This window comes from Pelmatolapia mariae, linkage group LG12 (assembly GCF_036321145.2).
Source record: "Pelmatolapia mariae isolate MD_Pm_ZW linkage group LG12, Pm_UMD_F_2, whole genome shotgun sequence".
Classification (NCBI taxonomy): Eukaryota; Metazoa; Chordata; class Actinopteri; order Cichliformes; family Cichlidae; genus Pelmatolapia; species Pelmatolapia mariae.
The window spans coordinates 25553499-25581419 of NC_086237.1; the positions used below are offsets into that span (position 1 = coordinate 25553499).

Below are 27921 nucleotides of genomic sequence, written 5' to 3' on the forward strand. Positions count from 1 at the left end.
ACAATTCAAAGGCTGATGTCCACAGTACTGTGGTTTGTGTCAGATGACAGCAACAGTATGTCACACATAATTTACTGAGGATTTGATCTGCCTCACCATGTCAACATTAGACTTTCATGTTACTAACGTCTGGGAGATCAAAATGAAAGACCAAGTGAACTAAAAGAAGAAAGTTAAAACCAACATTTTGTGTAGCTGACGTATTTACCCTCCAAAACTATTAACGTTGTTAAAAACTGACATCCATCAGATTTTAGAAAATATCTGTCTACAGACTGATAATACATCACGAACAAGAATACAAATGCCACAACAACAAAGACAACAGAAATCCTCTAGAACCAAAACCAAAATCCTCTAAAAGAAGTTTATCTCTGCTCGCTGCTCTAGGTCAGGTTCATGATGACTTTTGATCCCTTGGATCACTTGGTTCTTCCAGCAATCAAATAAGGATTTACAGTAGAAAAAAAGAAAAGAAATAAAGATACAAATAGAGTCATCCCATGAAAAAGTCCTTCAAAGGGTTTTTTTTTTAAAGATCCTCATCAAGCATAATGCTTTGCTTTTTTCTCACTCTTTTCACAAAGTACTTGTGCTTTCTAAAAATCCTCTCGGGGTCATCAGATCTGAATTGGTATGAAAAAGAAAACACAACCACAAATTATAATTTAAGTTTTTACTGATTTGTTGCTGGTATGTAAGCTTTAAGATGACAAATCAGATGGTTCGGTTGGAAATAGTGCTGAAAATCTTAATCTGCCGAAGTCATTCACTAGTTGGAACAGGTGTTGATGTTCTTGCCGTCAGCAGCCTCCTCCACCAGCGCTAAGTGATAGTCCGTGGACAGTGTGAAGTGGGACACACAGCCCACCAAGCCTCCAATGTACTGTCTGTTTGTGTGAAGCGCTATCTCCTTCATGCCACCTTAAGGCGAAGAACAGAGAGAGCACAAACATACAGATGTGAAAATGATCGTTTAATCTCTATCATTTTACGGGATTAGAGATTTGAGGTTTCACTTACCAACATATAAGGGTCCATTGATATTAAGTTGTCTCATTTTACCGGGCGCCCTGCCTGTCTTTGCCCCGTAGTCATCTACAGTCAGCTTTCCTGACTGGCCATCTCTGAATACAGTAAATCAGTTAGTCAAACTGAGAAACTGAACTTCTAATTTGTGCATAACATTTTTGTTATATATATATAACAAAAATATATATTTTATATTTAACGCAGGGATTGAAAGGTGATTTGCGGTAGCAAAAGACTGTAAAGAATGACCTACAACTGCTACTTCTACCGGATCTGTTGGTTTATAAATGTTATAAGGCTATAATGCAATATGTTATTTTAATGATTAAGAGAGGCAATTTAAAGCAAACAGCCACAGTGGAATGTGATCAACATACTGGATATCCATTTGACAGGATTTCATGAGCTTACCTCACAGCTTTGACTCTGTGCCACTTTCCATCGCTAAAGGTCCCATTGATGACAATGTTGGCTACACCACTGCCCAGGTTGTAACTACAACAACATGGAAATGCATACACGTACAGCGGACTGCAGTGGAATTACATTTTTATGGTACAAGCCTGATAAATCCTGATTCTCTTAGCAATCATGGTCCTCACACAGACCTTTTTTGTTTTTAGCTCTACCTCTGCTGAGCACGTAGCTCTCACTACCCCTTGATGGCATCAGCATTCCTACTCTATTATTACTGTCCTTCTTGTGCACTAAAATTTTTTTTTCCATTTGTGTTTTATGACATTTTTTGCCCAGCGCGAGAACACAGAAAGGGCAAACACATGGCATCTAGAATTTACACTTTAACTAAAAACATTTCTTTACAATCCAGTTACATTTGATTAAGAATTATAAGACATCATGACATATTTTACTCTTTTTATAGTGCCGTTCATGTTTTACAGTGATAAATACCTGAAGATGAGAGCGCCATCTTGAAGACCCATAGAAAGGAAGTCACTGTTGGGTCTCATTGGACTGTCTCCTCGCCAGAGCAACAACCCGTCTTTAGCTGTGCTCTTAAAGCGCATGAAAAGGCTGGTTCTGGACCCAGATACTCTGTAGAAAGATTGTAGAATGCACTTCATGAAAAAGCTAGAAATTAAAAAAACACACACACACAGGAATTTCCCCACCAACCTTTTAAGGATATCTCTGTTGTCGTAGGTCAGGTAACTTCTTCCGATGAACTGTGGAATCTCTATGGCTTCAGTAACAGCTGGGAAGAGAACAAGAGCTCCTTTCATATCATCACAAGGTGGCAGCATCAGCATGTGTCAGCTTATTTCTACAGCTAAGAGAAAAGACCAAATCTGATCCTGTGGTGGAAGATGTGTGAAGGGAAAGAAATCTTACGTGTTTTCCAAACAAGGAAAGAAAAGAAAAGAATATCTACTTTTTGAAATCAGGGAAGAAGACTTACTGTTCAAACAGTAATTCCCACACTCTGTTCCATGAAAGCATTAAAAAGAGAAAAAGCATAAACTTAAGGGACTAAGTTTCCATGAGAAAAAACTGTCATATTGGTGGATTTAAAACAGAAAGCAAACAGCATTATAAAAAATAAAACTAAGCACAAAATATTTCATGTAGCATGTAAAAACATCAGCATATTTTATTCTTAGCACTGTGTGAACAGCCTGCTGATTTCTGTGACGTGCAACAAATTGCACAGTCTCATCAACCGAGTTCATCTGTCGATGAGAACAATTCCACATGCAACAGACCTTTCTGGCAATGCCTCCCGTCGTACCCTAGAGGGCAGTCACACTCATATCCATCCCACTTTGGCCTGCAGGATCCTCCATTGGCACATGGACTTTCCACACATGGGTGTGCAGAATTGGCTACATTAACTCCACCAGCAGTTGCAGTTGTTATGGGGATGGTACGATCATTCAGTATTAGCTGAGGGGGTGAAAAGAAAAGAGCACAGAGAGGAAAAGGACAAAATGAAAAAGTGTGACTGTAAAAAAAAACAAAAAAAACTAAAATCAGACACCTGCCACAGTAGCTTGGAGATTGTATGCAGTACATATCATATATAATGTAATGCTGCTGTATCACTTTTGATGGATTGGAAATGACTGAGTAACAATCTTACAAATATAACTGTGTTGCAGATCACTGATGTTGGCATATCTAAAAAAAAAAGCAATCACCTTCTGAATAATGCCAGTGAAGGGTTTTATTACACCTGCTGTCCTCTTGGTTTTATCGTACTCTGGCACGCCGCCAATATAGAGAGGTGAGCTGCAGTTGATCTGAGTGAAAGCTCCCTGAAACATAAATACAGCAGAGAAACAGGTAAGTCATGTCAAACCATTCATCCGCACATCCGCTTAAATAAATACATGTTTTAAAAATCTATAACTCTGGATGTGTTTCGCTTGGTCAAAAAGAGCCTGATATTTTTCTCAGGAGTTTAAGGACCAAACCACGGCTAAAAGATGATTAAGTGTTGCACATTCAAGAGTTGACTTTGACAGGTGATTGTTTTGGTGATTGTTCTAATACAAATGTCACTTAAACATGCCTTGGAAACTAATAAGGTGTGTGCGTATCATGCATTGAGGTTTCTAATGTAATGAATTCCTGTTTTATTTTGAAATTCCCCAGTTCTGTGTATTTCAGTCAGTTTTACTTATTGTATCTGGTTAGTTTTCCACCAGCTGTCTGCATTTTTGGCCACTTGTCACTTGCCTCTCATGTATGCAGTCTACCCTGACTATAAAGACCTAGTACTTATACTTGCTTCTAGTATCTTGTGGTTTGATTTTTTCTCCCGTTAAACTATACAGTTGAGTTTTTTGTTAAGTATGTTTTCTAATAATAGCATAACATCGTTTTTGCAGATGGTTCTAATGGACTTTAATATACCTCAGCAATCCCCTCCATAGGTCTTTGGCTGTCCACCTGGAGGATGCCACTCTTTGCTGTACGTGATACTCTTAGCTCATGCCATGAGTCCAAACTGATCTGCTCCTCACTCCTGGAACACACAGTAACACACATTTAGTATATGTAGTTAGATAATGTAAAACCAATGTGAAAAAAAGATTCAAAACTTGGCTCTATCCAGCACCTTATGAAAGCTCCTCCAGAGCCACAGTCAAATCTGAACTCTACATATCTGTCCACCAGGTTTATAGCAAGGAAGTCCCCGCTCCCTGCGTCATCACTGTACAGCAGCACTCCATCAGGGGCTGACGGCTGAAACGTCACCTCAAACTCAGTGAAGGACAGGTAACTCTGTGAGGACTGAGGCCATGGGATGACGGCATATGAAAACACTGTTTCATTGAAGAGTGGCGAGGACAGTGAGAAACCTGAGGAAAAGGAGAAAAGACACAAGAAAATAAGTAAATGTAAAGAAGAGGAAAACAGTTGATAACAACACAATGAGATTGTAGGAAGAGATATATCAAGGAGAGGAAAAAGTGAAAGGCTATTTTGTGTGAAAGCTGGTCTGACATGCAATCAATCCTTCTACCGCCATATGAGAAATATTTCTTATTTCAATCGATTTTCTTGGCATTTTCTTCAACTGCTGAGTAATTACCTTGAAAGGTTTATGTGACAATACGTGGAAGTCAGCAGGTAAGAAGAAACGGCAGGGATTTTATTTTTCCTTTTTTTCACAGCTGTTCAAAACTCTCCTTGTAAACTGGATGCTTGTGTGCGCGCTTTTGCAGGTGTGAGGGGGGGAAAAAAAGGAAAAATGGTTGACTCACTCTCTTCACAAAGTGCTCCTCTGAAGCCAAGTGGGCACAGGCAGATGTAGCCATCAGCACGATTTGCAAAGCAGACTCCGCCATTGGCGCAGCTGACCAGGTCACACACATTGTCACTGCACTCACCTGGTACATTAGGACAAAGCCAGCATATGTACTCTGCATATGTTTGTACACACTTACAACATAAATACAGTTTCCATGACTGCATTGTTCCTATAAACAGTCCTGCTCCAACTACAGAAAAGTGATCAGGAGTACAACACTCACACAACATGCACAATCAAAATATATGAGGTTTTTTTGCTTGTTTTGTATTTTGAATGGGGTGTATTTATAAAAAAAAAAAAAAAAAGCTTTCAGTGAGTTTTAATTTCTTACAAAGGTTATTTAATATTCTTACCTCGTTCATAAAATCATGTTGTGAAAAAGTCCTTCGTGTTCCATAATTTGCCAAAAACAATCTGCTTCTTGCTTCAGTGACATATTGGCTAAAACCCTGTTATTAAAAAGCTATTTTTGTCTGTCGCTGTAACAGAAAATTATCTAAAGTGGCAACAATTCCTTTTTTATATCACTGGATTTGTCTTTTTTGTTAATGTCAGATATTTTAATGCTCTCATTATACACCACGACATGGTCTGCTTTCATTTTTTCTTTTAAGCAAAGTGAAATAACACTAACACCGGGCGGTGCAATGAATAAACACTGTCATCCATATTCAAATTATGCCCACTAATGATTATAGTTATTTACTGTATGCATGAAAACCAAACAGCCAAACTCTAGAATTACTGTTCAGCTACTCAACCGAGCAACAAAACATCAGGAGACCTAGTGCACTGTGGGTAATATGGATAAGAGCCAGGTGCCACTGGCAGCGGCCACATTAAAATAACATTCATCACACAAATTCTCTCACATCCTGTGTGCTTCCTTACCTATATCAGCTCCACTCAGAGCTCTGCCCAGGGGCCAGGGCCTGATGTCTGTAGCCTTATTGTTGATGGTCAGACTCTGCATGCAGCCAACAAAGCCACGATTTGTCCCTGTCGCTTTGACCAGCCAGTAAGCACTTGGAGATCCACCCACATGTAATGGGGAGCGGAAGGTGATCTTACTATACTGACCCTAAGAGGACAAGATGAAGAAATTAAAACCTCTTTATTTATATTTTAAGGATAGTCTGACCCCTTGTAAGACAATATTTGACAATATGCACCAACAGTTTTGGTGCAAGCAGTTACAGGAACCAACTGGTCATCCAGATGATTAAAGTGTAGCACCCTTAAACCTCTGGGCAATCACTTTTATTCGCAGGGTGACTTTACAGGTTGCCTGGTAAGAGATATTGCCGACATGTTGCAATCAACATTAGTCAGTCTGTGCTAATGACTGCATCTCATCTGGGGCGAGTCTCTTTGCAATGGTGGACTCAACTGTCTCCAAACTGGTTGTATTTTGGTTATTTTTCTATATAAAAGCAAACCTGCAGAGCACCTGTGTCAATTTACCATCCTGCAGTAACTATGTAACTATTTGTGGAGACGTTTTTGAATTTCTGTTCCAAATCCACTAGACTAAGAATGCAAGCAGTTAATTTGAGTTTCTGTGCATCTAGATGGCAAACACAAACAGAGTGCGTGTAATAGCCAACTTGATCCCATTCGATAGCCGACTGAGCAGACAGATCGCCGTCTCTGCACACCAAAATCACTTTGAAGACAACAACTGACTGCAAGAGGTTGCAGACCTGGTCCCTGTCTTCAAAGCAACCATTGCATAGACAACAAGACTGGAAGTTCACTGCACACAAATGCACTAATTTTAGTAGAATTGCAGTCTCCAGCCACTAAGTGACTGTAGCATTACACCTGACTGATGACACACCTTGTATCAGTATGCTTTAAATCACTGTTTAACTTAAAACATGTTTTTAAAAAACAAAAAAACAATTTTACATTTTTCATTTTCTTTGTATTATAACCTGTGATCGTCCGGATATGGGTGTGTCGTTGTCCATACGGAGCCAGCCACTCATGCCATCTCTGAAGACAGTTACTGTGTGCCACTGACCAAGAACAATGCGGCTCTCACTGACTATCTGAGCTGCTCCTGTACCACAGTTAAACCTGCAGAAACAAGAATCTAGCAGGTAAGCATCATAGCTACAAATCCCATCTCTAAATCTTATGCACCCTACAGCGCATATTTAACACATTTATTTCTTTTGATAAACAGTACATGATAGCTAATGTTATTCTGACATGTTCCTCACCTGTAATGAAGCTTCCCCCGAACCAAAGCCAAAGAAGTAAAGTCTCCACGGCCATGTTCATTCTCTCCACAGTACAGCAGCAACCCATCCTCAGAGTCTGCCTGCACCAAAGAGAAACTGTCTGAAATCTATTTTAATGACTGATAGAAAAAAAAAGATATGACAGAACATGAAACGTGATATCTTACCTTAAACTCCAAAGTAATCTGAAAGGTTTGATAAGAGTTTTTTAAGGGTTCAAAGGTCATGTGAGAGTGGCCATGGAATCTGGGAAACTTCACTGATAACGCTGAAGGAGGACAAATGAAAAGAAAAATCATGACAAATGAGAAGTAAGAGCACCCATGGGTTGGAAGAAGAAAGGGCCACTTCTTGCAACCTTGACAAAATAGCCACTACACTATCAGAGCACAGCTGACATAAAATGTTTTTTTAAAAAAGAGGCATGAATTCAGAAATCTTTCTTACCCTCAGAGCATGTGTCCCCTCTTCGTCCAAGGTTGCAGTGGCAGCGCGAACCGCCGCTTTCGTAATCAGTGAGACAGAAGCTGTCGGGCGGACACACAGTATCATCACAGCTCAGGTCGTACACACGAGGTACCTCACCTTTCCAGGGGGACGTGGTCGTAGTAGAAGTGGTGGTCGACAAAGGGATGCTTTGGAGGATAAAAAGAGAAAGAACTTTAGTAATCTGTTGCTAGTTGGGGTTACAGTAACCTAAGAGGCAATATTTTGTCGTGTATTTACACCCTCATCAAGTATATCTTCTAAAGGTGGCATTTGATTGTAAATTGTTCCTTTTTTTGCTTGAAGGAAAGGAACAAACAGCAAAAAGCCCAAAGTGCTCACCCAAACTCAACAGAACAGTGGCCAAGCCACCTTATATTGCTGCAGATAATGACATACAGTACATCACAACCAGACAGGCATGTGTGACATTTCACTGCTCCAGTCGCCATCTTTATCAAATAATTAAGTATAAGAGCACAAAAAAGACATGCTCTAGGTAGCTTTTAAGGGAGGAAAAAAGCAGAACGCCAGGAGAGATGGAAATATAATAATAATCACAATCACAGACTAAGAAGAAAAGCTGTGAGCATAAGAGCAGTAAAAGATTTTTTCTTCTGTTCATGAGGAAAAATCTATAAGTGGTTAATTTTGCCTTTAAAAAGTTTTGAAATCTCATCAACAACAAGAAATTACAAACAAATCCTTGATGAAAAACAGATATTAAATTAAATAATCATTCTAAAAAGGTATATTTAACATCAGTCTTACCTGGTAGGGGTGAGTGGGGCAGTAGTTTTGGTCTCAAGAGTGCTACTGGGCTGTGAAGTGACTGGGAAAAGCAGATCTGTAAACTCTGAAAAGATGGATGATGTGGTGGTGGAAACTGGTGCAACTGTAACATTTGGAGGAGTCATGGTGTTCATACGGTAAACAACATTTCGACCAGATGGGGGACCGGAGTGTGAACGCAGTTGGGACTTCCTGTTGTCCTGACTTATACCCGGAAATGGCTTCAACTGGGAGAGAAAAGAGAGAAAATCAAAAAAGGAAGTGAGTGATAATCAAACAGAAAATAGGGTTGCAGTTTAGCTCTGGACTGTAAAAAACACACCTCTTCAATGAAGATATCATAATCAGAGTCATCAATGTCAAAGCCATCTTCATCTTTGACCCCAGGATCTGTGATGTAACTCCCATAATCACCGCTGCCAACATCTGATGCACCTGTTACAAATATCACAGAGGAATATGACTTGATAATTATTACAAAAGAGAGCAATGAGTACAAAAGGAGAACAACAGGTTATTAGGTAAAACACAAATCATGAATTTCATGCAGTGAATGCAGGTCAGAGAATCAACGAGCTGGAAAAGCTGAAGACATGAAAGAGGGATTGCAAATATACAGTAAAGCTCAACTTCAATCTTTATTTTTTGTACAACAGAAAATTTGACTCTTGTAGAAAATCTCAATATTTTCCACCAGTAATATGAGAAAGTGAAATGAAATATATTCTAGACTCAGACACGGTTTAAAGCATTTTTCTGCATTTTTCTGATAATTATGGTCTGTAATCCATCCATTAGTAGTAAATTAAAGAAAATTATTATTCAAACTATAAATACAATACATCTCTTGGCCTAGTTCAGTACATCCAACCACAATCACTGCTTGACTTTCCATTTTGTGGAAAAAGAAATGCTTAAAATCTTTTTCTTTATGTGCAATGAAAAAGAAGCATATGAAAGTTAATTTTTTTCATTTAATTTCTCTTTTTTTATTATTTGTTATAAACATGTTCTCCATTTTGCTCTTTCATTGGCTTCTTTTTGAATACGGTAAGTTGAGTCTCCATTATAAAATGTGTCAGTCATTTTGCATGAACACAGAGGGCCACCAGTGGTTTCTTTGATAATATATTTGCAGGATCCAGGGGTGCCCATTTAGCTCAGTGGGTTGAGCAACAAATAGCCTTAAAGGCAACTTCAGGTGCCTGGGTTTTATTTCACTCTCTGTCCATCTTCTCCTGTTTGCTCTACTGTCCCGTCATAAAAAATAATAAAAACTAAAAATAAAATAATAAATATGTATATTTGCAGTCTCTTTCCCATGTATGACAGTGATGCTACAGTTAAATGGTAGCAACAGTGAATAAGATCAAAATGACAAACAATAACGGCGGTTTCACAGCAGAAGAAGCTCTGGTGTTTGGTTATGACTGTGACAAAGGGACAAATGTGATCATACTTCTCATATTATGATGATGATAATGGTGACAATAGTAATCCAGCTGCTGCTAGCCCAGTAAGTCTACCTGTTAGTCTGTACCGAGGCTGCTGCACCACATACTGAAAAGTGTCTCCTCCGTTCAGAAGTCTGCCATAAGAAGCTCACAGTGTGCAAAGACAAAGCCAGACAGTAAATACCTGGATTCCAATAAAAACCTGGGAATTGTTACAAATTTATTTCACAATAGCAATAAAATACATGTAAACTAATTGAGGAGGAATATAAATCAGCTTTTAAGATAAACAATATACATTTTTATATTTGTATAGAGCTTCATGATGTCTTTTGTACACACTAGAATGGAAAAGCAAACAAAAAAATGATGTGCATGTTCAACATAGCACACACACACACACCCATCCCTCTTACTCTGAGACAGCTTAATCTTATCTTACATAACCACTGCCCCCCCTTCTTCTTGCTATTCTCTCCCTTCATTCCTCTTAACTGTGTAAATGTACTAAATGCTGGAATCTGAGGGATAAAATCATAAACCTTTGTGTATTGCTGTGGAGTGATTAAGCACAATTGAAAAATAAAATAAAAAATAGATAGATAGATAGATAGATAGATAGATAGATAGATAGATAGATAGATAGATAGATAGATAGATAGATAGATAGATAGATAGATAGATAGATAGATAGATAGATAGATAGATAGATAGATAGATAGATAGATAGAAAATGTATTGACTATATTATTCACGAAACTAAACAAAAAGGAAACTTGACTTTTAAGTGTGAAACAGTGCCAAGATTTAAACTGTGATTAGCACAGCCTAATGACATTAAATCCACTGAATAGCAAGTGCTGGCACAGAGGCAGGGGGGATGCCCAAAAAAACCTCTCATCAAACTAATCTGCTGTTGTGTAACAGTCCCCCTCAAACCATACCACCCTGTTTCTAACCACTCTGACCACACACAAACAAGAACTGCTGCAGAAAGAGCGGCAAAAAAAGTATGTCAGTCAGTCAAGCCCACGCCTGCTGCTCACTGAAGCAATGGTGCTTGTGTGTGTGCATGTGTGTGTGCATCCATTAGGCGTGTGCATGGGCAGAGAAGGGGTCTGGCATCCCATCCTTAATCCTGTCTGATGAGACTCGGACGTAACCCGCTTTTATCCCCTGCTGAGAAGCCACGCTTCCCTAGACCCGCAATTTCTGTCGGTCTGCCTCTCTAATTCACCCACTGTATGGTGTTCGTGTAACTTTCCTTCGCATCATTCTTAACAATGTCTTTTTAACTGAATCTGTCTCCCTGTCTGCCGCTCCTGCACTGTCTCTCTGAGCGGTCTCTGTAGACTTAAGGCTCTTGTTTCAATCAGAGCAGTTAACAACAATCAGACAGCTAACACAGCGTTGGAAGCGGTGTCGCCTGCAGGTCACAGAAGAGAAACCTGGATAATGTGATTGTGTTTACATGGCTGTTTAATTTCAGTAGTTATAGATGTAAAAAGCTGAAGCCCGACATGCACTGCAGCTCACACTCACGCAAACAAGCGTAACACTATGCCCATTAATCTTTAGGTGACTGCATCCTCGATACATTTGACATTATTATTGCACATTTTTGTGCGTGTGTGACTAGCACATACACACCTGTATGAATGCATGTGCATTTTAATATCAATCAGCTCCTTCCATCCCCCCAACCCTATCTTGCCCCCAGCAGGAGGCTACATCAAAAATAATAATGTAAATGACTTTGTTGCGCCGTATCTCCATTATCCAAGGCTTTGGTCACAATACCCACTGACACACTGCCGAGTGCTGTCCTACATTGAAACTGCACACAGTGTTTCCATGCCAAAGCCTTACCCGAGTTAAATCATTTTTACGTCACATGAGGTTTGAGGAGGTTTTGGCCTCCAAAAAAAAGCTACAAACAAAAAAAAGCAACATTTTTAAGACATCTGAAAAATATTTGTGAATATAATATATTGGCCATTTTCATTCAGATCAGTAGACTCAAGCACTGTTGGTCAGGAGATAGAATATGTTAATAATAGTGTGATTTAACAGTCATCTGTAATGTTTTGGTCCTTTCTTACATGATTTACTGTTGCTGCACACTGCTGAGAGAGAATTTCACTGACTCCACAGGAACACTGGGGTGTTTTGTAAATCATGAGGATTAGTTTGGTAATGCAATAATATGCATAGTCTGTTTTGTTTAGCGTGGGTGTATTGTTTAAACTATACTGAAAAAGAGCTTGTTTCAAAATGTGGTTCTAAAAAGAGTAATGAGGGCGCTTGGCCACCACAACATAAAAATCTGGCTCAGATGTCAACGTTCGGCCTTACCGAGCGTGCGCACGGGGTTGTTGATAGGACTGGGTGGGCTAACTCCGTGTTTGTTGACCGCCCTGACAACAAACTGGTACTCTGTTTCTGGAAGTAACCCTTTGAGAACCATGGAGTTAGTCTCAATGGGCTCACGAATATATGTCCACTCTGTGTCCATTTCTGGCCTGAGAAAAGAAAAGACAGGCATAAAGATACAAATATAACAAGATTAATTTGACACTCATTTGATATTTGATAGTTTTGAAGACATCAATTATCTTTTTTTTTTACTCCTCAGTTATTTTGTCTTTTAGAAATCAATGAAAAAAAGGGTGATTACACTCAAAATCTCTCCAAAGTAATTGTTTTTAGAATGATGGTACGTTTTTGTGAGGGATCGAAACTGTGATGTAATCTTCCACTTGATTGTGTTGCCCCTACTGAAAAAAAAAAATCTATAAGCAGCGGCATGGAGTACAGTTTCCAAAGAATAAAAAAAGAGATTATTTGACTGATTATTTGTTTCTTTCTTGTTTTTGTTGTTGTAATACTACCGCTCTGGAGATCCTTACATTACAACATTTTTGATTATCGTAAAAGTCAAGAAAAAACTAAAACAATGAAGTCCTGAACTTTTCCTTAATCTCCAGCTTCCTTTCTTTGCCTGATTCAGGCAGCCTGGGGCCATAACTCTCTCTTGAACAGAGGCATCTTCAACAGCAGCTTCCAGTCTCTTCAGTGAGGCCTCGTTTGATGTAAGGGGGGAAAAAGATTTGCTTCTGAGATGATCCTTCTGTGTTGAAAATCTCCCCGCATGCAAACACAGACACTTATTCTTGTCTGCTCGCTCACAGTAAGTGTTTTTCAGCCCGCCCGTCTCTCCTCTCTTTGCTCATTCGCGGGGTGTTGATTCTGCACCGTGAAGGGCGACACTGCTGTGTTTTTTAAAGCTTGCTTCTTTTTATAGCTTTTAAACTCTTCTTTCTTTTATGACTTGCTTTTAAACATGTCTTTTAAATACCATCTGATATTTCACAGAAAAAAAAATATCTGGCAAATCATCAGACAATTCGAGACAAATTATTTCTGACCTCAACTTTTTTGGAAGAACACTTGTCTAGACATGGGAGGTTCTTTATCTGAGTGCCTCTATGTGTGCGTTTGTGTGTGTGTGTGTGTGTGGCTGAACATTACTAAACAAAGAATGAAACTCATTCTTTCACATGTCACAACTGACCCTTATGTCAAAACACAAAAGCTTACACTGAACAGACAGGAAAAGCCTCATGAAAGTCACTGTGAAAGAGAGCTGTGTGTGCCCTGTTTAGTTATTTGAATCTGAGTAGGTGCAGATCTCTACATCCGTTAATGCAAACCAACTGAATTTTGTTTGAAATATGGTTTCTTTTAAGATAGTGCATTATTAGCACTCTGCTAGCTTTCAAAACTGTTACTGATTAACAGTGTATATTATTGATCTATTTCTAGAAGTTAATAACTTCTAATAATGAAAACATAGTCCATTATTATCACTTTAGCAGTGAACAGGTCCTGTTTTAAAAGTATACAGATGTTGTCCTGTGTCCAGCATCTGCTTGTTCCTTGTCGAGAGCCTCAAAAGACTCAGGGCTGAGGAGTTGAGCAACTTCAGGAAGCAAATCAAAAAAACTGAAAGCTGGGGAAACCACTGTCCTAAAAAACAAGTGCAAGCAACAAAATTTGATTTTACTGAGAGTCACTTCAGGTTGCTTTGCAGCACTGTAGCGGCATACTCTTTCAAAATCAACTCAAGGTATCTGATTAATTAAATCTGCAATCAGAAGCTGCTGTTGTTACATTTCAGCCCATAGAACGATAAAACACACGGTGAAAGAATGAGAGGTTGTGGTAGCTATGTTTTGAACCTTTTAAGCAGTGTTTTTTAACTTTAGGGTGGACACCCTGAGGTGTTGTAAGATAAGTTCATGTAGCTGGTGTGAAGTAAAAGCATACAGCTCGATAGCAGGGAAAGCTCCTTGCTAAATGTTAGATATCAGCGCAACAGGGTTTGTCATTGCTGGTGTACCTGAAAAACGAATACACATTTCACACTTGGTTTGTAGACATGAAAGTCAAGTTGATCTCCTAACACTCCTAGCAAAATGGAAAATAAGAAGATTTTGCAGAACTGTTCTTTTAGGTCTGCTCTTTTCCTCCATGACAACAACAGTCTTAACTTGTTAAGTACATATGTGAGCTGATTTTTAAGTGCCTGCATAATTTTTTTTTTTTTTGCACCAATTCCACTCAAAAAAGACCTTCTAGTGCTGAAGTCGACAGCTGTACAGCACCGTAAAATTACTATTCCTAAAGTTGGAACTACTGATGTTATGGAGGATGCAGTTTGCACAGTCCGTTTGCCACTATTTTTATTTTATGTAATGTTCAGCTCTCAAAACTGTCAAAATAAATTGGCTGGTTTTCAAAAGCGAAAGCCAGAACTAGCTCCAAACCAGCACTGGTATTGTGTTGATGTAAAAGAGGTGACTGGTGTTTGTGCTGTTGCGTGTGTCCTATGAATTAACATCAAGTCATGAGTGATGAAACCGGTCAGTTCTGACTGACCTGATGTAAGCCACCAGGAAGTGAAGAACAGGTGCGCTTCCGTCGCTCTCGCCTTGCTGCCATGATAGCGCCAGCTCTGTGTCGGATACGGCCATGACAGTGGGCTGGGAGGGGGGTGAAGGAGGCATGCACATTTCTAATGCCAGGGGAAAAAACTGTAGTCAGCGAATGGTGTAAACGAACTACTGTAAAGCTACTGGCATCGACTGTAAAATGATCTCCGTCTACTCACATATTCTTACCCTGTGAAGCAGTGCTGATGTCTCTGGGCATGCTGGGTCTTCCCTCCCCTGCCCAGCCATATGCTCCAACACTGACTCTGTATTTAGTGTTCACCTTCAGGTTACTGATGTCCACATCCTAGAAGGTGAATGTAGGAACGTGATAAAAAAGCAGGGCAAGGATGATTAGAAAGAGAGAGGGATGACGTAGAAGAAAAGAAAGCAGGGATGGCATTATTAATTAGGGATTTTCTCAGCATCAGAGCGGAAATAATATCAGGTTCACAAATAAATGTCAGTCGTGACAATAAAGCAGGAGAAGCGTATAATTTTATAGAGAAAAGGCATAATGTGGAAAGCAGTGGCTAGCATGGTACTTACAAAGCTTGCTTGTCCATCAAATTGTCCCTTTGAAAAAGAAAAAAACAGATGTTTGCATAAAATCACAGTGTTATGACTTTAATAACAAGTTCAAACTGCAACATCCATTCAGGTTTCAAGTGACTGCTAAAAATGCAACGCCTATTACAGGTGAATGTATCTTTGGATACTAACAGTAGTCAGCATGTCCAAGCTGAGCGGGACCTCCATTATAGACGCGGTCCCTACTGTACGGCCATTCTTCATCTCTGTGTAGAAAACCTGGATGATACAAACATTCATAAAATGCAATGAGTTTTTGGTTTCTTTGGTTTTTGCATTTCCGTTTTAAAGACATAGCGACAACAATGTCAAAAGAGGGCTCGCTAGAAAAAATTTATGAGGAAACTGAGAAGACTGTTTGTAAACTTAAAACAATTGGCCACCCCGCATTTTTATGGGGTAGCTCTGTTGTTGACTAATCCTCTTAGTGAAGACATATGGTCAAAAGCAGAGCACACGCAGTCATACTGATCCACAAATTGCTAATGGGCGACTCAAAACAAAAGCAAGGAAAGAAGGAAGGAAGCAAGGGTTTGGGTTGTCTTAGAGTATACCACATTCAAAGAGAGGAAAAACTAAAATTATGACTCGTGTTACAAAAACCACGAGACAAAAACCAACCAAAAAGCAGCACAGGTACATGTCAGTCCCCTGAAGGTCTACATCAGATGTTACCGTGTTATCATGTTGCCTAGAAACCATCTACAAATGGGCTAAAACGAAAGATTTTATATGACTATTTTTTATTTTATATATATGTATGTATGTATATATATATATATATATATATATATATATATATATATATATATATACACACCTTATAAAAGCATTGTTTCATTGTAATTGTATGACATTTTATATACCCAAAGCTTAAATATTATATTTTTTATCTACATCAGATATTACAATGTCGTATTCCCTAACAAGCACAGACCAATGGGCTGAAAATGACCTACTCTTAGTACTGATGCACCTGCAGTGCCTTATAAAACTAGCGTTTTATAAGGCACTGCAGGTGCATCAGTACGTTGGGCATCTTTCTTCGCCTTTAGACAATAATTCTGATGGCAAAAGAACCAAACGGGACAGGTTTAAAAAAACAAAAAAAACAAAAAAAAAAACTAGCGTGTTGTTTTAATTTCACAACTTTAACATCTCATTTAAATTGACACAAGCTGAATATTGTGATTATATAATGATGTCACTTCCTTCGAATTACCAAACAATGAGCTAAAATAACATGTATATAATATGTATATATAATATAACAGGACATGGACACAGACACGTACTGGTCGCTCAATAATAAATCATTTTATGTTAAAACTTCCCTGCAACTTTTTTTGTTCATTAGTGAACGGAAACTGAAAGAAGCCAGGCGGACTTTAGTGTTTAAAGGGCAGCTTGTGTAGAGTGGAGCAGACAATAAATAAAGATTTGTGACCACATCTTCCACAGCTATACTGTCCCTGTAAAAAATCATATCGTGGAAAGGGTTCCACCCCAAAACCAGAACTTTCAAATATCAATCTAGCGCTCAAGGCCCTCTTAGTGGGCAGTGAGATGACAGCACTTTAGAAGCAGAAAAAAGAAAGTGGGGGACACTCATGCCAGTGGTGTGCAGAAGGAAATGGAAATTTTTTTCAAAGGAAAAAGAGACAAAATTTGATTTGTGACATATCAGAGAATTTGTTCTTTATGTTTGCCAGTTTGAAAAACCTTTCTATGCATTTTGAAAAAGCTCTTGAAAGAATTATGTAAGTCCACTTCTGGGAAAACCAAATACTTTTTTTTCTCTTGGTTTTAAACAATTTTTTTCTGGGACACTTGGACTCAAAAAATAAAAATGGTTCAAACTAGAAAGAAGTCCTCCACAATGAAACATCCGTATTCCAACCAAAGATAACAGGATTTCAATTTTTATAAATAAGGTAGCTAACATCTGGCTTAAGACTTTACTATGAAAAATATGTAAAATGTTTCATTTCACCAGCATTAAATATCTAGCTACTCTAAACTTGTGATGCAATGTTGTTGTATGACTCATTTCATAAAAACGTTCACCACCTTCTACTGTTAAAAACTAAAGTTCAGCAGAACATGGGAATCCTTAGCTGTTGGATTCTAGTGGAGCACAGCAAACAGAGCAAAATAGAAAAGTTTCTATGACGCCCTATATCAGGGGTTAAAGATGTGGAACGGAGCCAGATATTTTTCAGATAAATGTAGACATGAATCAGCTGAGAGTTTATTAAAATACTAAGACTATGCTGAAAGATAAAATGTGCAAATGTAGTCTATCTGATTAAAAAAGTAACAAAGTCTTTCAGCTGCTTCTCCTGCCCCATTCAGACATGTACGCATTTCCTTTAATCTGACAACTTCCACCTTTATGTATGAACTTTTCCATATGTATGTCATTTTTCCAATAAAATTGTGACTCCTATCTAACACGGTTGAACCTGGTGATATATGTATATCTCTCTGAACAAATTTGAATGTACAGTGTGCTGTCATTAATACATTAACGGACAGGAACACACGAGATTGCATTTGAGTTGCTCAGTCCACACAAGTGACCTCTAAACAAGAATGAACAGAAAAAATATAAAGTGAAACAGTTTGTTATTTGGCCCAATTTATAAATAATAAAGTTTTCAAATAGCATGTATGTCCTAGAAATAAGACAATTTCATGTTGATTAGCCACTGATTGGATGTGATGTTAGAAAACAACAAAGTGATACAAGGGTGTGAAAGCTCCATTCACATGGCCTATAAGCTGGTTGGTGACCATCTAGATACCACTGGTAGCAAGGGAAAGGTTAGCATTCCCCAAAGGTTGTGAGTGACTGTTGAATGGTGATGACTGTCACTATCTACTTGATGTCTAAAGCTCCAGCCATGCAAGCCAGGAGACTGGTAAGCACTTGTTTCTAGGGTGCTAAATGTGTATTCTGCAACTGATTGGCAAGTAGTTACTGCAGGTTGTTGTCAGTTGTTAGTGTGAAATCAGTTGCAAAGAAGTGTATGGTGCTGCACCAAAACTTCCTTGCTATTGCTTTAGTCCATAACAGATTGGTGCAGTTGCTTATATGTATGGAATATGTTGCCTTGTCTACAAACACTTGCAAACTACTCTTTAAGTCGTAGTTAAACTGTGAAAAATGCAAACTAGAAACACTCCTTCTACTGTCATGAACTGGCTGTGTGCAGGCAGGTGAGGACCCAAACGCAAAACTCACGGGAAAAAAACTGAACTCAAAAATCACTGCTGTATTGCAGGCTTAACGATGATACAGAACATAACATTAGACTGGGAATGATAAACAGAGAACCGAGGAAACACAGGGCGAATCACACAGCTTAAGGGAAGACACACTGACGACGCGACAGTAAGCATGGAGAACACAGGGCTTAAATACAATAGGCAGTAACAAGGAAATGAGACACACAAGGGGAGCATGGCTGGGAGCAATCGAACCTGACAAGACTGAGGGAAGCAAAACAGAATACATTAACCTAAGATGCTGGCCTTCAAAGTAAAACAGGAAACGCACGGACAGAACTTACAGACGCAGACTCAGGGGAAACAGAGACATGGGACCAGGGAAGGCACAGAGACACAGAACAGAAGGAGCTCAAAATATAACCAAAACCTAACCCCAAAGAACATGAAAACAAGAATTAACCTAAAACAAAAGATAATAACAATCAAAACCAAAACAACTGAGTCACAGACTCAGAACCATGACATCTACACTCCCTATTTTTTATTTGTTGTTATTTTATTTAACCTTTAATTAATCAGGAAAAAAATAAACTTTTGAGATTGATAGCATGTCCTGGCCAAGAAGGACAGCAGTCAAACATAAGTTGCATAAATTAATAGCACATATACATATATATACATCCAAATCTAAATATTGGTTAAGCACAGGCAAAAAAATAGAAATAAAATACAGAAACAACCACATTTTATAAACTTCAGATTCAATAAAAAAAATTATAACTTAGAAAAAGCAATTTTCTAATGCCAGAAATAAAGGTAATAATGTTAAAGCAAAAGATTCATAGCCTGAAATAACTGCCACCAAGTCATTTAAAACTGCCTTGTATTCATAACGTGAGACCAGTTCCTTAAGTTTTATTTGATTCTGCGGCTCATTTCTGGAGGAAAGAACTTGAATACAATCTGAATGGTTTTTGCTGTTGTTTTTTTTTTTTTTTTTAATTCAGTGTGACTCTATGGGAAAGACAAGGAGAGACTTTCCCATTTCCTATTTGCATCGCATTTTCTTCAAGTTTTCCTGCATCTCTGAAAATAAAGGGCAAATCGCCATCATCTATGCAAACTACTGGCAACTGCAGCAGCAATCTGTTAGGGAGCAAACTAGTCACAAGGAGGTTCTTTACAACTGATTTCAACCAGTGGCACCTCCACGTCTCAGCTGCTCAGAGAACACACATATTTTGCTCGGGATCTCTGGCATCGTTGTGGATGTAAGCTATGTGACTCAGGCCTTGGTTTTTCAGTAGTTTGACATCTTTTGGTGTAAGAATTACTAACTCTAAGCAATAATGTATGTTAGTATATCAATTTAGGTAGACTTCCATATTAGTACTTCATGTTGATAACTGGTTCCAAATCTGTCCTTTCTATTGGAATGGCATTACCACCAGTACCTTCATTGCTGGTATTTTTGTGTTGTGCATTACAAAACAATTATGTATAACTGGTGGAAGTTTAACTTTTGCTCCCTCTCCCCGTAGAGTAAAAGTACAATGGAAATGCTAAAATTGTGTAAACTGTATATTTTCAATGTGGGACTTGATAGAAGAATCTGACCGAATCAGAATGCTGATACAAATTTTTTTTTTTTTTTTAAAACTTACCAACATACCTAGTGACATAATGTAATATAACAACTGAAATATTGCTTCAGTTGTTAAATTACATTACGTGTCTCTAATTACCTTATATCCAGTGATGGTGCTAACATGTCTCCGGGGCATCTTCCATCGTACACTGAAGGCAGTGCAGTTGATTGTCTCCAGCTGGATGTCTAATGGAGGACTCAGGCGATCTGGTTACATAGAGACGACACACTTAGTGACAGATACAATCAGTGAGGGAAAGAGGAGATATACAACTACTTTTTTTAGTACAGGTTTGGTTGTATTAGAAAGCTGTGACCACCTAGTTTTGGACTTAAATAATGTTATGTCAGATACATTATGGAATTTGTTTGGATTTCATTACAAAGTTCATTACAAAGGATTTCATGCACAGTTCAATAAGTGATAAAATAAAATTTACAACATAAACCTAAAGCTGCTGAAATAAAAATGTTCATATTAAGCATAATTCCAAAGTTCACTTTTCTGTTAAACGTATAAACAACCAAACCGATGAAGAAATATCATCATCATTGTGTTATTGTACAGTACCTTCCCTGTAGGTGTGATTTGATGGGCTTAGCAGCCAATCAGGCAGATATTTTCATCAGGAATTGTTATAGACCAAAACTCAATCGAATTGAATGTAACTATTTCAGTTACAGTTACACTGTGGCCAGAAGCAACACTTCAGATGAACATGAATGCTGCTTTGTGTCTGCTAAATCATTAGCTGTTTAGCTAACATGCGCAACACAAAATATCAGTGTTGTGTTCTGAGGCTGTTTCCCAGTCTTCAAAAATATTGTAATGCAAATTTCAAATGTGACATGATATTTTAAATCTTTACGTAGTACTTTCTACATGTTGACAATGCACACCATATTTTTAAGAATCATAATTACAATGCTTGTTTCAATTTTTGATCAATAAATCGTTAAGGTAAACTTGAAGACCTTGGTAAAAAGCCAGGATTTCATGGACTGTTATAATAAAATAATAACAATAAAGTAGTACAGATGTGTTTTTTCTGCTTCGTACATTTAAATAATATGTTACTATTCAAGAACTTGTTTGTTGTTTTTGTTTTTTGAAGAAAAAAATAAAGAGGTTGCTTGCAAAGTGTGCACCATTGCCTAACCTCTGGATTGGTGCTTTGCTGCCAGTTTTGAACAAAATAAAGTCTGTTGCAACATATTTCCCAACAGTTAGTAGCAGTCTGGAAAGAAATTACACTCTTTTCCACTTGAGTGCATTTGAGTGGTGGACCACTTAGTTGGCATAACCTGTAACTTGATGTTCTGGCTTATAATATCAACTGACTCTGACTTCAGATGTCTTTTTTTCATGGTTCTAGATACTACAAAGGTATGTAATTGCCTTCCCAGTGTTCAGCTATGGCCTTAAAACACAGTACTTAGAAAAGTTCTTAAAAGAGCAAGAAAGAGCAGCTACGCAGCTGTCGATCATTAGGACTTCTACTGGCTTCTAATGTCCTGTGACGTGTCATGTGGAGAAGCATGAGCAGACAGCGATGTTTACAGATTCATATTCGGACACTTTTTTGTCAAAATATTTGTATATAGTGAATATTTGCCATAAAAATTCTAAATATTGCTGTACAGCACATCAATATGATGTATTTTAGTGTGCTTGCAGATAGATTTACCTCATTAAAAAATATGAAATGCGAGCGTTTGGTTCAAAATCTCAAATATTAAAAATATTAGCCACAATTTTTCTGTCTCACTGACAGTTTGTGCTAGCTTTTACAGCTATAAACTGGTACTGCAATCAAAGAAACATAAATATAGCAAAGCAGAGTGCTGTAAATTGAAATCCCATGTAGAAACTCTTTTCCACTGTTCCTGTATTTTCTTTCCCGTGACTACCCTTTTCTCCCTCTCAGGATGACCTTACTCCTACCCACTTCGACCCTCTTCCGTCATCTCTTTTCCTTTCTCGCACCCTTGTCTCTGCTCTTTCACCTGAGTGGATAATGAAACATGTCAGGTGAATTCCCTGATCATTTATCTCTCCCCAGGGGTGTGTTCCAAGCAAACACATGGGTGCGCTGAACTCACAGATTTCAGATAGAGATAGAGTGAGGGGTATCTGTGAATCATTAACTGTATGTCTGAAAACTTACAACAAACTACATGATGGATCGATGTGACTTTTAATACCTTTGAATGAACTGCTGTGAAACTGTTATTGCACTTAATTGTGTGTCGAGAAAAGCTTGATATAGCCACCTGACACTCATGGTGTTTATAGCAGTTACCATTTGTCTTCCATGCAACACTAGCCTGATTTTTTCCCCTTTCAAACATATAGAGGTTTGGACTTTTTTAAAAAAAAGAAAGAAGAAACACTATTACGGTTCATATTTAAAACCTTGTTATGAAACAACCTGCAAAACCTTTCTGTAAGATGCCATTCAGAAGTGCTCTGCAGCATGTGTAAGTCTTCATCTCTGGGCACATTCATGGCTACTCAAGATGCCTGATTCAGCGCAGAGAAGCTGTGTTAAAAACACTCAGCACCGACTCACACAAACCTTGAGAGTTGATTTAGCCAAAATAACCACTCTGAGGTTCAAGTGGCCAAATCGTTACTGTGCCACTTGTGAAAGAGGATTTATGGGTGTCTGGCGTGTGGTCCTCTCTGAAACTAATGTTAACAAAACAGATATTGATCAATCATATCTATATCGGAGATCACATTCGAGTATGGCCAAACATTAAAGACCTCAGTGTCTACAAACTGCACACTCTCACTGTCTCTTGATAAAGTAACAGACTTGCTTCTTATTAACATATGTTTTAATGAATATGCATAATAGTAAAATTTCCATTTGAAAAGCCAAACTGTTGCTTTCACCCTAAAGACATGATGAAGTTCAAAATGAGCATCAGAATGGGGAAGAAAGGTGTTTTAAGTAATTTTCTGCAAAACTGTTGATATACGGGGATTCTTTCCTGCAGAACCGTCTTTAGTGTTTACAGAAAATGATACAAAAAAAGATAAAACATCATGTGTGCAGCAGTTCCCTGGGTAGAAATCCTTTGTTGATACCAGAAGTCAGAGAAGAATGGCCTGACTGCTTTGAGCTGATAGGAAGGCAACACTAACTTAAATAACCACTCGTTTCAATCAAGACATGCAGAAGAGCATTTCTGAATGGACAACATGAACAATGGACAAGCCTGAAGTAGATGGTCTACAGAAGCAGAAGACCACACCAGGTCCCACTCAGCTTTGATTCTCACGACCTTACCAGAATGGGTCAATATAAGATTTGGAAAACTGGTTGCTTGGTGTTATGAGTTTCAATTTCTGTTTTTACATTTGGATGGTAGGGCCAGAATTTGGTGTAAAACAGGGGTAGGCAACTCCAGGCCTCAAGTGTTGGTGTCCTGCAGGTTTTAGATGTTACCCTGGGTCTACACACCTGAATCAAATGATTAGTTCATTACCGTCCTCTGGAGAACTTCAAGATATGTTGAGGAGGTAATTTAACAATTTGAATCAGCTGTGTTGGATCAAGGACACATCTAAAACCTGCAGGACACCAGCCCTTGAGGCCTGGAGTTGCCTACCCCTGGTGTAAACAACATGGAAACATGGATACAGTCTGCCTGTTTGGCTGGTAGCAGTGGTGAACTAGCCATCTGGTGGCAGCATCCCTGCATGACCACAGACATAATGGGATGTATTTTCTTATGGCTGCTTCCAGTGGGTTAGCATGCCAAGTCACAAAGCTCAGATCATCTCAAACTGGTTTCTCAATCATGACAGATACTTCACTGTGCTCAAATTGCCTCTGCAGTCACCAGACCTCAGCCCAATAGAACACTTTTGGGATGTGGTGAATCAGGAGATTTGCATCATGGATGTGCAGTCGACAAATCTGCAGTAACTGCGATAGCATGGCAATATGGATCAAAATCTCTGAGGAATGTTTCCAATACCATGATGCATCTATCCAGTGAAGAATTAACACAATTCTGAAGGCAATAAGAGCTCCAATCAGGTACTAGCAAAGTGTAAATTGGCTGGTAAGTGTATGATATCAAAATTTACATCTGTCACATACAGTTAAACCAGTGTATCCAGCACAAGTTAACACTGTTTATTTTAAGTCCAAACTGTACCATGCATCACAGCAACACGTGACTTTCCTCAGTGAATATGTGAATATAAAGTATTTTTTTCATGTGCTACAAGACCTAGGGCACTTTCAAAAAGCTGCTTTCATAATATTTGCTCTCACTCAATCAGCAATTATCAAATCTTATATTCAGATATTTTTTTTCTGAATAAGCCACCTATTCCCTCTGATTCTCTATCATCCAATTATGAAGAAATGCAGCTCTTTTCAGGTATGAGCCATTCAGAGATCATTTTTAGTAAGACACATGCTTTTATGGTTCTCTTCAACAAATCTAAGGGATAATTACACAAATCTTTTTCCAGTTACTAAAAAAATAAAATCTAATGCACTAAATGTAAGGAGATGGAAGATGTTAGAAAAAAATTGGGAAAAATGAAAAAACAAACATTTTCACTTGTTCTATTACTAATCTGTATTTTAAGAGGGGGCAAAACTGTCAAAATCCTGAAAAAGAAAGACCACCTGGATGTCATTCATTGTGGACCCTTTCTTAATTTTTAAGCTTGAATGTAAGTGTTTTCATTAAAGACAGATGTGACTCATGTGGACACTGAGTCCTGTTGACATTCTCCCCTCCCTGAGAATGAGGTCTGAAAGACCTCAGAACAAAAACAAGTACAATTGTCACTAGCAGTCATGAAGACAGAAGTAAAATCATTCTGTTTTTGGCAGTCTAAACTGTGGTGAGTTTATTGTGCTGACAGACAGATGTGAAAGTCAGCCTGCAGTGGCCTGTGGGCCCGTAAGAGTGAGGGCGGGAGAAATACAAGAGTCAGACAGAGTGACAGTGAGAGAAAAAGGAAGTGATGGAAAGAGAAAGAAAAGGAAAGAAAGGGGACCCAAGCGAGGAAAGGAAAAAGAAGGACAAAGAGTGAGGGAGTGGAGGCTGTGCGCATATCATGAAATCAACATCCAGGGATTTCTGTCCAAAGGACACATTGGCAAGTTTAATGATGGCTGCCCCAGTAAAGCTGAAGATTTCATTTTCTTTCATTCTATCCAGCTGACATATTCTGTAAAACTTGTAGCCAGCTTTTATCATCATAAAGTATGCCTTGAGATGAGAAATTTCCATTTTATCTGGTTTTACAGTCCACACCATAAATATTTACTCATTTCTTGCTCTTCAGGCACTGTTCATAAGCATGTGTAATTTGAAATTAAATAGCAGATAATAAATTCAAGTAACATTTATCTTTTGTAATGAAACTAGGTTTTTTATGAATATGGAAAAATATGAAAGGGATAGGTCTCTTAGGGACATTAAAGTAATACTAAGATATTATGTATGATGGAAAAAACTTTGCATAAAATTGTATAAGGTTAAAGCAGACTTAACGTTACTGGTGTAGCGCAGCAAACACGATGAGTACATACAAATACTGTGATTAGATCCACAAGGCTTCAATATAAAGACCAACTTAAAAAAAAATCAATAATGATTAGGCTATTGTTATAACCGTAACACCTTGTCGGAGCTGGTTTTAGCTGCAGAACTTACCAGACCTTCGAGCATTTGATCTTCTTGCACAAAAGCAAACGTTGGCTGTGCAAATTGCAAAGAAAAGTAGATACAAAAGACTTCTTTCTTTGCACTTAGATTCCATGTCTTGTTTTGGTCGAGATTTTCAAAACCAGTGACCAATGTTCATTTTATCACACATTCAAACGCGCATGTAAATGCAGCTAATCCGGTCGCTGATAAAAGTTTTCTTAAAAACAAACGTTTTTCATCCAAATTTTGGGGACGAACGCCATCCAAAGACGTGCAGGGTATGTCCGAGAGGAGAGGGCATCTACGGTTTGACACTGATAAGATTACAATCTGCAAAAGATCAGTGGGAGGGACACATTAACGGACGGACGGGCAGCCACGGTGCTCTGACAGGCGCTCTGACAGACGATGGAGAGGGCTGTTCTGACAATTCACGCGTAATGCGCACAACTGAACGGTGGCCACGGTGATTCTTTTTTACTCGTGGAGATCCATTTCCTTTCGCTCCAGTCCAAGTATTAGACAACAAATAAGATGGACAGCGAAGTGCAAGAGCGTAGGGCCATTTAGAGCTAAGAGGATAATAAGCGTCTAATCCGCACACTGGACACAGATGGAGAGCGTGTCTTTACGCAAAAGCAGGGGAGCCGCTCAAGCAACAGACACTCAATATGAATACCGTGTGTGTGCGTTTGTAATTGAGTGGCTGTGTGTACAACAAAATCCAAAGAGAATAAATTAACTGATTAATAATGTTAGCGAGTGAGACGGTTAGTTATCCATTAATGTGTGACTAAATTACCGAGAGAATACGTAACCATTCATTATGTTCTTCATAGGAGTCTCAGCCCGAAAGAAGTAAAATCTAATCAAGAGGAAGGGTCTCTGTATGATTTAAAGAGAGAGAGCGTTAAAGAGAGGTAGAGAGAGGTAGAGTGAGAGTGAGAGAGAATGAGTTAAACCCTCATGGTGGAGGCAGGCAAGAAGTGCTAAAAAAGAAATAAGTATAGCACACATAATACAAGGCACTTTTCGGTGTTGATAAAGTGCATTATCTACAGACTTGGTGAAAATGTAGTTTCATCCATTACATGTCCTACACATATTAGTGTCAGCGCAGCAGCAGTGGGCCTATTAACCCGAACTATCCACCTGGAGGAACACATTTTGTAACTTGATTCCATTTTGGTGTCCATTTTTGTTATATTAGTTAGGCTAGATAAAAATCTAACCCACAGCTAGGAACCACTCTGATTTGTTAGGCTATTTTCATTTTCACTGCTGCTCATCTACTTCAGCTTAATTTTCTCTGCCAGCCATATTCCACCTCCAGAAAAGGTATGAAAAATTCAATGATCCCTCAAGCCATGCGGGGTAATTTGAAAATAATTTTGTCTCATTTTGATCTAGTATTTTATTCCTGACACACACACACAAAATTAATCCTGTGGGAAACAGAAAATGCATATTTGGGGCATAAAATAAATTCCTACAGAGACATAGTTTTACCTGTAAACTACATTTAGTTGTGGTCAGAAGTATACATACAATCATCATAGGTATGATTGTCATGGTAATTTTATTTATTTATTTTTTTCGCTCTTAATGATTTCTTTGAACAGTTCTTCTACCAAGGTGGAATAATTGTACAACAAACATCTTTAATGACTTTAGAAAAACAAGAACTGGTGTGCAAGATTGAATTTATTTGGGATTTTCTCTGATCTGCACAGGGTCAAAGCATAATATCAGGTTAAAATATACAAGTGTTGCTGAAGGTTCTACAATGGCTTTTAACTAGACAAGGCCAAGACCTGTTAACTTCCCATTATCATGACTGACCACAACTGGTAATTTATCTTTGCCAGCATAAAAATGATTTGTTTTACTGGATTCATCAATACTCAAAATAATACTAAAGTCCAATGAATGGAGCCTCCTGGAGCCATTTCTAAACAACTGCAAATTC

General features: G+C 38.4%; 1 protein-coding gene across 2 annotated transcripts; it reads right to left on the minus strand.

Moving 5' to 3' along the window:
• Positions 1-661: 661 nt before the first annotated feature.
• Positions 662-26489, minus strand: LOC134638758 (pikachurin). Of its 2 annotated transcripts, XM_063489625.1 has the most exons (26): positions 25959-26489; positions 20359-20468; positions 15512-15598; positions 15338-15364; positions 14978-15095; positions 14736-14871; positions 12150-12316; positions 9867-9941; positions 8663-8775; positions 8320-8567; positions 7510-7697; positions 7230-7330; positions 7042-7142; positions 6751-6895; positions 5705-5894; positions 4764-4889; positions 4115-4358; positions 3910-4021; positions 3192-3308; positions 2757-2937; positions 2453-2476; positions 2170-2248; positions 1945-2088; positions 1444-1527; positions 1024-1127; positions 662-924 (listed from the first exon to the last, which is right to left on the minus strand). In XM_063489625.1, exons 1-26 carry the CDS (start codon positions 26062-26064, stop codon positions 773-775), a joined length of 3279 nt encoding a protein of 1092 aa, XP_063345695.1. In that variant the 5' UTR covers positions 26065-26489; the 3' UTR covers positions 662-772. The 2 variants fall into 2 exon arrangements, with proteins under 2 accessions (XP_063345695.1, XP_063345696.1); XM_063489626.1 differs by lacking the exon at positions 9867-9941 and having other exon boundaries at positions 25959-26488.
• Between the last annotated feature and the right edge of the window lie 1432 nt (positions 26490-27921).